The sequence below is a fragment of the Verticillium nonalfalfae genome (assembly GCF_003724135.2).
Source record: "Verticillium nonalfalfae strain VnAa140/NRRL 66861 chromosome Unknown scaffold_53, whole genome shotgun sequence".
In the NCBI taxonomy this organism is placed as follows: Eukaryota; Fungi; Ascomycota; class Sordariomycetes; order Glomerellales; family Plectosphaerellaceae; genus Verticillium; species Verticillium nonalfalfae.
In genome coordinates, this window is record NW_021167278.1 from 1 (window position 1) to 12065 (window position 12065).

Below are 12065 nucleotides of genomic sequence, written 5' to 3' on the forward strand. Positions count from 1 at the left end.
GACCTCGATTTGCCGTGCCACCGCCCCTGGCCGATGCCGGCAAGCTCGCCCACGTTCCACCTCCACGGGCGACGCCGGCAGCCCACACCCCGAACCCCGGACCTCCGCCGCCGCCCCGCCCTCCCAAGACGCCCATCCACGAGGAAGAAAGGCCCGCAAGTCACCGGTTTGGCGTGCCTCCCGCATTCACCGGTGCCAGGAACCCCGTGCCGCCTCCCCCCCCTAGTCGGAACACAGGACCTCCTCCTGCGCCGCCCAGCCGGGGACCGGTTCCTCCGGCGCCACCCCCAAGAGCACCTGCGCCCTCCATGCCCGGGCCACCCCCGCCTTTACCCCCGAAAGGCGCTGGCCCGCCACCCCCGCTACCACCTTCGACAACGCGGCCGGTGCCCCCTCCTCCTGGCGCCAACGGCATCCCCGCGCCTCCTCCTCTGCCGCCGAGCGGCGCACCTGCCCCTCCTCCTCTGCCATCAGGCGGCGCACCTCCCCCTCCTCCTCTGCCAGCAGGCGGCGCACCTCCCCCTCCTCCCCCGCCGCCTCCACCACCGGGAGGCCCAGGCGGTCCTCCTCCCCCGCCACCACCTCCTCCGCCCGGCGGGCTCGGCGGTCCACCCCCGCCACCGCCAATGCCGAACCGCGATTCGGGGTACGCATCGGGCGTGCCGCCCGCCGCCGTGCCAAGCGGCGACCTCAGCCGTTCGGCCATGCTGGACGGCATTCACAAAGCCGGCGGCATCGGCGCGCTCAAGAAGGTCGACAGGTCGCAGATTCGCGACCGAAGTTCAGCTCAGGTCGGCGGCGGCGGCGGCGGCGATACGGGTCCCCACGGCAGCGGTCTGCCGCCGGCCGGCGCGTCAAGCGGAGGCGGTGGAGGCGGAATGGCTGACGCGCTGGCCGCGGCGTTGCAAAAGAGGAAGGAGAAGGTCAGCAGGAGTGGTAAGTCGATCCCCTGTCTTGTGCTGCCTGTGCTGCGATTTGTAACGAGGAGACTGACGAGATGTGCAGATGACGAGCGCAGCGACAACGATGACTGGTAAGAGCCTGTCAGGGTCTTGCCGACTCTGACTGTGTAGATAGAGATGGGCGTATTGAGCCCGTGTCGCCAAGTTGCACGGCGCCGTGAGCTCGCGAGAGAGGGAGACGGGGCTCGAAGTGGAGGATGTATTCGAGCATTGAGACGAATGCACGCCAATGAACCTCGGGCTTTGAAGGCCCCGCCTGTCAACACAGGCAACCGAGTGGGCGGAGCGCAGGGTGACAAACACAGTCACAGTCGTACAGAATGAGGATACGATTTGCAGTGAGACGGCCTCCGAGGGGGGAAGATAAAAATGAAGATTGTTCATCCAATAAGATTGGCCCGTGACAATGACTTGTTGTGGTGTTGTCTGTCTCATGATTCACGGTAGGCGACACGGATCTAGGTCACTGATTCCGCTTCCATACGACAGGACACCGGAAAAACGGCGACGGGCCACGAGCGAGCACGCAAGATGCAAAGTAGAAGAAGAAGAAGTGTTCTATCGTTATTTTGCTTGGAAAGAATATATCCCCCGACGGGCCGTGACGTCCCTCCCACCACGACCTGTCCCGTTCATACGCCTCCGCGCCTCTACTGTCGCGTGATCTGACGGAGACGGAGGGGGGGTAGGGGGTTATTTCCCCACCCGCACCGTCGCCGCCCGATTGGAGAGAGAAGACAGTAATCCTACCGCCGGTCACCCCACGGAGGGGGCGGACCAGTGGAGGGGCGCGTCGGCCAACCTCGACAGCCGGCTTCAGGCAAGTCTCATGGGCCTCGAGAATGATGACGAGTACACCATGCGATCAAGAAGAAGATGAAAGAAGAAGAAGAAGAAGAAGAAAAGAAAAAGAGAGACAGAGGTTGCCTTCTTTTAAATGTCATCAATGGCAATGTCCTTCTTGCCCTTGTTGCCGTCCTCGGTGTCGTCCGAGTCGTCGTCCGAGTCGTCGCGGTCGTCGTCAAACTCAAAGTTGCAGTCGTCGTTGCCCTCGGCGCCGTACGTGTCCGTCTCGTTGATCTTGGCCGACTCGGGCAGCTCGCCGTAGGCCTTGAGGGAGCGGGCCTCGTCGGCGGTGTACTTGAGGATGACGTCGCCCTTGTCGTCCTGGTACTCGCGCAGCGAGAGCAGGATGATGTCGCCCTGGTTGATCCAGACCTTCTTGCGGAGCTTGCCGCGGATGTTGCCGAGGCGCTTGGTGCCGTCGAAGCAGAGGGCCTCGAGGCGGCCGTTGCCGAGCATCTTGACGACCTGGGCGTACTCTGTCGTGGCGGAGGGTCAGCCTTGATGCACGAAAGGCAGGGGTTTTTTTTTTGTCCTCTTTTCTCTCCTTTGGTTTGCGGAGGAAGAGGGAAGCCACACGACGACGTACCCTGACCGTCCTCCTTGAAGGTGAGCTCACGCTTCTCATGGTCGGACTCGTTCTTTCCACGTCTGCGGTTCTTGCCGCCCTGTTTTCGGTCGTCTTTGTCAGCCACGGTTCTGTCGTCGTCGTCTTGTGTTGCCGTGGAGTCGGGCGTGGATGAGGCACAGGGAGGGGGCGGGGCAAATGTCGCGGACCCCGCGCTTAGGGAGGGAGCACGGCGGCGAAACCGCGCGGCGCGAAGAGGTCTCTCTCGGTGGCATCAGACAGACAAAGCAGGCGAAACAACGTACCTTTCCCTTGTTCTTAGGCATGTTGGGTGGTTGTGGGGGGAGGGGGGGGTGGTTTGGAGGGGTTGATGTGGTGATGAGAAGGGTGGAGGACGAGGGAGGAGATCTGGGGCGTGGTGTGATTTGTAGTTCGACAGGTTCAGGCCGCCTTGGGCTTTTCTCTGGAGGGGCAGATTCGGAGCGAGGGGCGGCGGCGGCGGCGAGTGGGCACGTTTTGTGCTTTGGTTTTGTGGTTTGTGCAGGTTCATGCTTCTGTGAGTCAGTGGGGTTGTGGTGGGGCAGCACCCTCCGTTTTGCCCAACACCTACCGTAACCTAGGTACTTGTACATGTACAAGCAAGCACATGCATGCCAGGCCAAAACGGTCAGCACGAGAAAAACGGATCCACCAATACATGGTACAACCTCTTCCCTGCCCAGCCATCCTGATGCACACAGAGCACAGCATCTGCGTCTTCGGATTCGTCCTGTCTAGCCGCCCCGTACCCAAAGAAGCCGGCTGGCGCAGACAACCTTACGGAGAAGCTCTAGCTGCGGCCAAGGTTCCTACACGACGGCACCTGCAACATCAAGCAACGACAGCATCACGCTCGCCTTGATGCGTTGCCTGCCTCTTCTTTGTCCAGAGCACGCCTGACGAGGGTTGACGCACAGCACCACCCGAAAGGCCATGCTGCCGCGGCTCGGCCATGGCGCGCGCCCCTCGCACCAGCTCCTATCGCTCGCGCGCCGGCCATGGCCATGCCCACGACAGCCGGACCACCTATTTGAACTGCGGCTTTCGGTGCCGCCAAGTTCACGCCGCAGCTTCGTGTCGACGCCCTACCGCTCGGCACGCCCGTCGCCGGAGCACCGCATCGACAGATACATCCAGTCGGCCCTCGAAGACATGGACGTGCGGCCGCCGAGCGCCATGCCGCGCCCCGCGGTGAGCATGACGCCGCGGACGGCGGATGCGTCGGCGCTGTCTTCGCTCGCGTCGGCGCGGTTCGCGCCGGGCTGGCACGTCGTCAAGGCCAACGACCGGGCGATCCTCACGCCGCTGGCCCACGCGCGCAGCGTGCAGCGGCTCGCGCACTACCGGACGCGGGCGGCGCAGCGGCCGCTGTGGATCGACTGGATCGTCCTGCAGGCCGGGTGCTCGCCGGTCGTCGTGTCGCTGGCCAAGAGGCGGATGCGGCTGGCGCTGCGGCTGGCGCTCGCGGCGCGCGGCGTGCACAAGTACGGCTGGCCGAAGGAGGCCGTCGAGGGGGCGTGGGCGGCCAACCGCGCGGCTCGGTTCGGCGGTGGCGGCCAAGAGAATACGGAAACGGACCAGGGGAGCAGGGGTGGTGGTGTCACGCCGCAGCAGCAGCTCGAGAGGCTGCGCCGCGAGGCAAAGGTGCCTGTTCTGACGGGGACGGTCTGGATGACGATCAGGAAGCCACAGGAGCTCATCGGAACGCCGTTTGAGAAGCTGCGGCAGATGGCGGACCGGCTCGTCGGCGGCCTTCTGGAGAGGCACGAGGAGGCGGGCAAGCCGGTTGGGCTGTCGAGACAGCCCAAGAAGACGGGGCGCAAGGTCGAGAGGGCGAGTCGCGGGTCGAGGAACGAAGATCTGGATGCCGAGTTTGGGGATCTGGGGCCCAGCCTGACGAAGGACGACTTTTTTTGAGGGAGGGGTGCATCATGACCTCTCTGATGGAGGTCGAGGTCTGGGGACTGTAGGATAGCTGGACAATGGTAGATGGGGCATAGCATGGCACCGGCGTTTGGGAAGGTTCTCCTCAGCTCTGCTTTTCCTCCTCAGCTCTGCTAAGTTCATTTCCAAGGAGGATAGCAATATGAACATGTCTTGATTTATTTCATACTGCCTACAGACTGTTTCGTTGTGCATGGCCCTGTTTGAGGCTCTGTACTTGTCAAGATTGGGGACGGTCAGCGGTACGTACCTTCAGCCCCTACCATCAAGCTCCTGCTGAGCTCCAGCTTCAGCCAATGAAGAGCGCCGTGCAGGTTTGACGTTCAACACCACGACAAGGCAGCCAGCCTCGCCCGTGCTGTCTCTCCATCCAGCCTCGCCCACGTTGTCTTTCCATCGAATCATCCACCGACTGCCACTCGACATCATCCGCGACCCTCGCCATCCATCCCATACTGCAGCACCACAATCCACATCCACACACACGATGCTCGTCTCATTGACGGTCGGCAAGGTCGACGCCGGCGTCACGGTGCTCCTGACGCCAGATAAGCGCCTCGTATGTTTGACTGCACACCCATGACATCAACGTATAGTTGTCCCCGCCAACTGACGGCACAACCCAGATCGAGTTCCCCTCCATTCTGCTGCCCCCGAACATCTCCTCCGGCAGCATTGTCGACATCACCGTCGGTCGCAACAACGCATCGGAATCCGCCGCCGAGCACGCCTTCCGCGACCTCCAGGAGCGCATCTACGACGCCTTTGGCGCCAGCGAGCCCGCCGTGCCGGTCCTGCGCTGCCGCAACGCCACCCAGACGAGCGTCGTGCTCGAGTGGGACCCCGTCGAGCTGGCGACGGCCGACCTGCTGTCGCTGTCCCTCTTCCGCAACGGCCAGAAGGCCGGCAGCATCCCGCGGCCCCTGCACATGCACAGCACCAAGATCAGCGGCCTCGCCGTCGACACGGACTACACCTTCCACCTCGTGCTGCGCACCACCGCCGGCACCTTCGCCTCGGACAAGGTCCACGTCCGCACCCACAAGCTCACCGACCTCAGCGGCATCACCATCACGCCGGGCGTCATGCCGCAGCAGACGCGCGACGCCCTCGCCGCCGCCGTCGATCGCATCGGCGCCAAGCTGGTCGACGGCGTCCGCATCGACACGACCCATTTTGTCACCACCGAGGGCCGCGGGCCCGCCTGGGAGAAGGCCGTCGACACGAACATACCCGTCGTCCGCCCCGAGTGGGTCGACGCCTGCGAGAAGAACGGCCGCATCCTCGGCGTCACAAAGTTCTACCTCGACGCCATGCGGCCGGGGCCCCCGACCCCAGGCGTCGAGGAGCCCTCCCAGAAGGACCTGCCCGCGCCGCCAGCCCAGCAGCAGCAGCAGCAGCAGCAGCAGCAGCAGCAGGCACCTCCAGCAGCGGCAGCGGCAGCACCAGAAGCCGGTGCGGCCGACGACGGTCCCCCTGCAGGATACTCTGCGGCGCCTGCCCCTACGAGCGGTTCGGTCAGCGGCGACGAGGACGAGGATGAGGACGAGGACGAGGAGGGCGAAGACGAGGGGAAGGATAGCAAGAGCAGTCCGACAGAGGGAGCCGCCGACGCGGAGCCCAAGACGCGCGCCGCCGAGCAGGATGAGCAAAAGGTGCGCCTCGAGGACAAGAGCGAGCAGAACCTGGCGTTGCGACCTGGCGGGCCCAGCCAGGGCTCACTGTCGGTGGCGGCGAGCGAGGACGGCCGGGGCGACGAGGACACGCCCGACCAGCCCGTGTCGTCGAGCAGAGCGTCGTTCCAGAACGTGGAGCTGTAATGCTCGGGAGCCCGTCTGGCAGGGGGGGGGGGTCGAGAAGTGTGTTGCTAGAACCTAGATGCGCGTTATTGTCACGGGCGTGGGCGCTCCACATGGCGCAGTACTTGATGAATTCACTTTGGTTCCGGTGCCGTCTTTATCAAAACTCAAACGTGTCTGCTTGGAAGGTATCTCGATAGTATCAACACATGCCCACCCTGCTACCTACCCACGCCTCGTCTATGGCTTGATCTCCTCACCCTGCCAGTCCCACAGCTTGCCCCTGCCCTCGAGGCCGATGCCCGTGCTGACGACATCGACGAGGCGCTCGGCCGCATAGTCAGGCTCCAGCAGCCGGCCCTCGGGCACGCTGTCCCAAAAGTCGCGGCTGAGGTCCGTCTTGACGGTGCCCGGGTGGAAGGCGACGGCCACGGCATTGTCGCCGCTGCGCGTCTTGAGGTAGTTGTCAAAGCTCTTGACGAGGCTCGACACGCCCGTCTTGCTCGACCGGTACGAGTACCACCCGCCCGCGCGGTTGTCCGTGATGCTGCCGACGCGCGCCGACATGCTCAGCCACGTCGCGTGCCGCGGCAGCGTCACTCTGCTCTGCGCGTCGCCGTCGTTGTTGGCGCCCTCCTCCTCCTCCCCCTCCTCGCCGGGGGCCGCGAGCTTGGTCGTGTTGCGCGGCAGGAACGCGTGAAAGTGCTTCATCAGCATGAGCGGGCCGAGCGTGTTGACCTGGTACGTCGCGAGCGCCTTGGCGTAGTCGACCTGCGCCGGGTTCTTCTCCGGGTGCAGGATGCCGGGGATGGCGAGGGCGAGGTGCAGGTGGTGCGTCTTGCGCGGGAAGAGGGCCGCCGCGCGCTCGGCCGCCGCCGCCATCGTGTCCTCCTTGGTCACGTCGAGGGCCACGACGTGCAGCCGGTCGGCGGCGTCCTTGGGGGCCGACGCGAGGAACCGGTCGCGCGCCTCGGACGGCGACGAGCGCGTTGTGGCGAGGATCGGCAGCCGCGTCGTGCGCAGGAGGTGTGCCGTCAGGGCAGCGCCGACGCCGCGGGACGACGGCGAGATGAAGATCCAGGGGCGCGACATTGCTTTGGTGCGGGTGGTGCAATGTCTGGACGATGCTGGTGATGCTGGTGATGTTGGTGAGTTGGTGATGCTGGTGATGTGAGACAGCTTGGGATGCTTCCAACCACACGCCCAGATCAACAACCAGCAAGCTGCAGCTACCTATAATTCAATCGACGCCTCCCGCCTAGCCTTGCATTGGCAGTCAACTGAACAAATCCACCTCATACATCGTAATGGACTTTGCCATGTCGACAGTCGACGACATCATGACTATTGTGGAGTGCGTGCCGGGATCGACGTCATGACGTTCCCCGGTCCCCCTGCGCGCGCTCTAGCTGCTTTCGTACCAGCCGCCTCGCCCGTTCTGATCGGAAACCATCCCAGAGCTAGAGATCTCGGGATACTACGCCAGGGGTAGCGAGATCGATCCTTTCGTCTGACACGTCAAAACGCAATGCCAAAGACCAACGATGGACGATCCTGGAGACATGCTCCGGCCCCCAGACCCAGACATATCACGGTCTTGGCGATCGCTAGAAGGAGGACAAGTCCCCGGCGCCAAGCTCACTACTACCTTTGCATGCTCACGGAACGCGTTGTAGAGCCGAGTCCGGCCATGTTGCTTTGAGACTTATGTTGTCTTCCTACATGTACAGAAATGGCCACCGCGCCGCGTGCGCAGAAGCAGGGAGTTTTCGGGTATATCCGCCCATTCGCCTCATCAGGACGCCGCCTTCCAAATCATTGCAGTCGCCTTGCCGCCCATGAGTATCGGAGGAAACAAAAGAAGAAGAGAAAGAAACATGAAAAAAAAACATGGCATGCTCACTTGAAGCCCCATGCGATCCACCCAGCCTGTGTTGTCATGCTTCCCATCATATCATATTCTGTAGACCGTCGCTCATCTCATCCTCGTCTGCTCCAGCTCTCCATGCATAAAAAAGAAGAGAGAAAAAGAAAAACCTTTCTTAGTCAAAGGTGTGCCGTCTGGGGGGTATCCTTTCGCGTGGTAGTATCCAGCCCACAATCAGTCTCTCCGTCATATCCTTCTCAAGTAAATTGGTCAAAACATGTTGAGGTACGCATTAAGAGCCCTCTCCTCTGTTGTTGTCGTCGAAGACTCCAGCGTCCGCGACCGGCCACGGTCCGATTGCTCGAGGCTGACGCGGGCCGCGCCGTGCAGCTCGCGCATCAGCGGCTCCATGGCATCGAGACCACCAGTGTTGGTCGCGGCCGCGCTGCGCTGTTGCTGGCTACCGCTCGTGTTCACTGCCGTCCGGGGTCTCGTCTCTCCGCCGCGGCGTCTACCACGCTCGCACTCGACTGCGGTCACGCCCTCGTCGACCGGCTTCGAAGTCCTCCTCATTCTTGCCCTTCTGGGCGTGGTGCGCTCACCCATTAAGGCTCGTGCCTCCTGTTCCACCTCGCCTTCACTCCAAGCAGACGACGTGCCGACAAGACCGGAGACCCTCGACGGCATCCGGGTACCGAGATCGTCCAGCGCGCGTTCGAGCCTGCCGATGAAAAACATTTGATTGCGTTCCTGGCGCCGTATGTCGAGCTCCAGCCTCTCCTGGTTGAGGAGCATGTGGTGTGCCAGGTCTGACGTCCGCTCCGAGCGGCGGAGCGAGGCATAGTGGGCACGCAGCTCCGACGAGGACATGCGAAGGAGAGCGTGCGGGCCTCGCTGGGAGACGAGATGGTCCCCGTGGTAGGCGTCCACCTCAGACAGCGTATCAGACTCGCGATACGCCCGCGGTTGGAGCTGTTGGTGTCCCGGCCACTGGCCCGAAGCCCCCGCCTCGGTCTCGAGTCGGACCAGCGAGCTTGATTGAGCGATGAGCTGGGGCTCGTTGTGGTTCTCGTCCTGAACGTTCCACCTCGTCACGGCTTCACCTGCTCGTCTGTTATCTTCCGAAGTGGGCGTGAAGGAGATGATCACGTCATCGGTCCGCGAGGTCAACGTCGAAGCGGACCAGCGTTCCACATAGACACTCAGCGCCTGGCTTTCCGACCTGGGCAACATGGCACTGAGCCTCGAGATGGGCTGCAGCACGGGCGGTTCGAATGACGCACCCGTGTCGGCTGCCGACTCTGTGACTTGATCGGCATCCTCTGCCAACTCCATGTCAGGGACGGGCACCATGTAGCTCAGCCGCGAAGGGGCGAGACGCTCTTGCTCGATTCGAGGCAGCGTCGCCGAGTCTGATCGCCGGTGAGGGTTAGAGTCGCTGCTGACCGAGTCTAGAATGTTCATAAAACTCGCTTCCGACGGCGCATAGCTGCTGATGCGGTCGAGTAGAGGAATCGAGCTTGCCCAGCTGGTGCGCTGATAGCTGTTGTACCGGCGAGGCGGCTCGAAGCTCATCGTGCTATCCCTCTGGCCAAGCGATCCTACCTCGGCGTCAACCTCAGCCCCGGCGTCAGCTTCAGTCTCAGCTTCGGGCTGAGGCGAAAGGCTCATAGATTCTGAGCGCTTGAGTGACTCTTGTTCACGGCTCAGGCTGTAAGCAATATGCTCTGGTGCGCGATCCGCAGTGGGCGGACGCGGGAACTGATTGGTAAAGTCGGACAGCAGAGGCCCGTCCCGGGGCGGCCCTTCGCGAGAGGGAAGCCGCAGGGAGCTGATGGACGTGCCCGCGGTCCGGGGCTTGTCGCCGCTCTGCGTAGAGCCAGAGGCCTGCCGGATGTGGCTCAGCTGTGCGCGGGCCAGCTCCATGTCACGCTGCTTCAGCGATTTGACACGCTCGGCGCGACTCTGCCTGCGGGTGTTCATCTTGGCAGGCGCCCTGCGTGCCGCCTTATAGGGAGGTGAGGCTGCTGCGACAGGGGGCGAGTATTTGGATGCAGGAAGCTGAATGAGTGACGCGCGGGGCGTGGCACCGGGCGTTGTCTGTAGGACGACTGATGCGTTTGAGTAACCTCGTACTTCCCTGGCGTTCTGTACAACGGGCTCAGACCCCTCTGACACAATGCTCGTGGCGATTGATTGCTCCGAGAAGGAGAGGGTGCTCGGACTGAGCTCGGGAAGCTCGATCGGAGCGCTGAGCCTTTCCGTCTGTCTTTGTTGGGTCTCCAGCATGCCGTCAATAGACCATTGATTCTGGCTGCTCATAGCTGCGGCTATGGGCGTTCGGAGGCTCGACTTGCGGGTCGGCAGCTTGATTTCATCGGGGCGCTGCGACCGCCTGGGTGAGGCGCTGGAGGCGGATCTTGGCGGCGGGCCAGGGGCAGATTGCAGCATGTTCGACGTGGTCAACCACGAGACGTGAACCTTCCGAAGGCGATCTTCCATAATGGTTTCTGGCGTCTTTGGGCTCGACGTCGATGATCTCGGGACCTCGACATGGTCGTTGGGATCCATGGGCATGGGTGCCCTGTGCGACTGGGCCGGCGTGCTCGGAGACCGGCCTTTGGTGCTGCCAGACGCTGTACTTGGAGGCGATCGTGGAGGGCTCAGAGGAATGTCGCGCTGCCAGAGTAGAACTGATGAATCGAAACTCTTGGGTTCCATCTTGGGCATTGCGTTCTTCTTGGAGGCCTTCATCATGGAAAGCCACTCCGAGTCTCCGTGTGCGGTACCGGGCGCACTGACTGAGCCATGCTCGTGGCGGGGTCGTAAAGAGCGATCTCGTGATCCCGATGACGTTCGCGGGTCGGGCGGAGGCGACGGCGGGAGCGGTTTTGTAGCGTTGAAAGCTGTGACGGCCCAGTCTGAGTCGGGTCCCAGGTGGCAGTGCTCCATGGGGATAGATATGGCAATATGTGAGTGGCCGCTGGAGGTCTTGGAGGCCACGGCCGAGTCTGGCAGGGCCGTCCTCGGTCGAGTCTCGATCGACAGTGTTGGGGTAGGCTTGTTCAGTTTCGCACGGATTCTCTTACGAAGCTGGCGCCATTTCCCGATGTCCTCGACCATGTCGGCATCGTCATCAAAGGCTGAGGCAAGGTAGTTGTGCGGCGGTGGTGATTCTGTGCGGAGGAACTGGATGAGCTCGCTGATGTCTGACCTCTCGCCGTTGTCTCTGGCGCGAATGCGACTGCCTTCGTCGAGAGAGATCCGCTGGCTGGCATTGTCTTCATCCTCTTCTGCACTGTTGATCGTCATGTTGACAATATCACCGGAGGACTTGGTTCGGGGAAGAGCAGACTTCTCGGCGTCGTCCTGATCCTGACCGAAGAAACTGAAGCGAGGAAAGTCAAGTCGAGGGGCGCCGGCGGCCGAAGACGCAATGGTGACCTCCCCAGGAATGGGTCGGTTGATCCCTTGGATGGCCATCGCGCGTGTCGTGGGGTATGGGGCGGCCCTCCTGAGCACGCAGATCGGCGAAAGGAGAGGCTGACCACTGGAACGTTGTGAAGCAGCGAAAGGCAAGTGGTATGGAGAGACGCCGGCGACTCCTGTCAAGACAGATCAGAAGGGCGCGGTCTCTCGCACAAGCGAACTAAATACGGAGGGTATTTAGCAAGTCTTGTCTTTGGTGCCTTGCTTGAAGGAAACGCAAGGAGGCGAGACAGAGGCCGATATATGTCGGAAATCCGGCTCTGTCCATCAGAAGAAACGCTCATCCACCTACGCCCATGCATGCGTCGGTACCGTACAGCAGAGCAGGCCAGAGAAGAACAGGGCAGACACTTGGGTGAGAGGAAGTCTAGGTGCATCAGGGTTGAGAAAAGAAAATAGAGGCAAAAGCATAAATGTCAAACTGGGCTGGTTTTTAGACCCGAGCGTGCTCAACCATCCCCCACGATGAAGGCACCAGATCTTCCAGGCCCTCATCCACACACCCGTCCGTGCAAGTGAGAGCCAGCTAGAGACGGCGTAATTAGTGGCCGCTC

At 62.4% G+C, this 12065-nt stretch overlaps 6 protein-coding genes across 6 annotated transcripts; 3 read left to right on the top strand and 3 right to left on the bottom strand.

Annotated features, from left to right (window-relative positions):
* Positions 1 to 44: 44 nt before the first annotated feature.
* On the top strand, positions 45 to 1037 carry D7B24_006993 (uncharacterized protein; the record flags this gene model as incomplete). Its single annotated transcript, XM_028641110.1, has 2 exons — positions 45 to 936; positions 1006 to 1037. Coding segments are annotated over 2 exons (924 nt in total), but the record flags the coding sequence as incomplete, so codon positions are not given.
* Positions 1038 to 1895: 858 nt separating this feature from the next.
* TIF11 (Translation initiation factor 1A) lies at positions 1896 to 2699 on the bottom strand (the record flags this gene model as incomplete). Its single annotated transcript, XM_028641111.1, has 3 exons — positions 1896 to 2284; positions 2395 to 2473; positions 2583 to 2699. The coding sequence occupies 3 exons, from the start codon at positions 2697 to 2699 to the stop codon at positions 1896 to 1898; spliced, it is 585 nt and encodes a 194-aa protein (XP_028494788.1).
* A 646-nt stretch (positions 2700 to 3345) lies between these two features.
* On the top strand, positions 3346 to 4329 carry D7B24_006995 (uncharacterized protein; the record flags this gene model as incomplete). Its single annotated transcript, XM_028641112.1, has 1 exon — positions 3346 to 4329. One exon carries the CDS (start codon positions 3346 to 3348, stop codon positions 4327 to 4329), a length of 984 nt encoding a protein of 327 aa, XP_028494789.1.
* A 514-nt stretch (positions 4330 to 4843) lies between these two features.
* On the top strand, positions 4844 to 6176 carry CHS5 (Chitin synthase, class 5; the record flags this gene model as incomplete). The annotated part of the gene is made up of 2 exons (XM_028641113.1): positions 4844 to 4915; positions 4983 to 6176. The coding sequence occupies 2 exons, from the start codon at positions 4844 to 4846 to the stop codon at positions 6174 to 6176; spliced, it is 1266 nt and encodes a 421-aa protein (XP_028494790.1).
* A 219-nt stretch (positions 6177 to 6395) lies between these two features.
* D7B24_006997 (uncharacterized protein) lies at positions 6396 to 7247 on the bottom strand (the record flags this gene model as incomplete). The annotated part of the gene is made up of 1 exon (XM_028641114.1): positions 6396 to 7247. One exon carries the CDS (start codon positions 7245 to 7247, stop codon positions 6396 to 6398), a length of 852 nt encoding a protein of 283 aa, XP_028494791.1.
* A 1045-nt stretch (positions 7248 to 8292) lies between these two features.
* D7B24_006998 (uncharacterized protein) lies at positions 8293 to 11505 on the bottom strand (the record flags this gene model as incomplete). The annotated part of the gene is made up of 1 exon (XM_028641115.1): positions 8293 to 11505. The coding sequence occupies one exon, from the start codon at positions 11503 to 11505 to the stop codon at positions 8293 to 8295; it is 3213 nt and encodes a 1070-aa protein (XP_028494792.1).
* Positions 11506 to 12065: the final 560 nt, after the last annotated feature.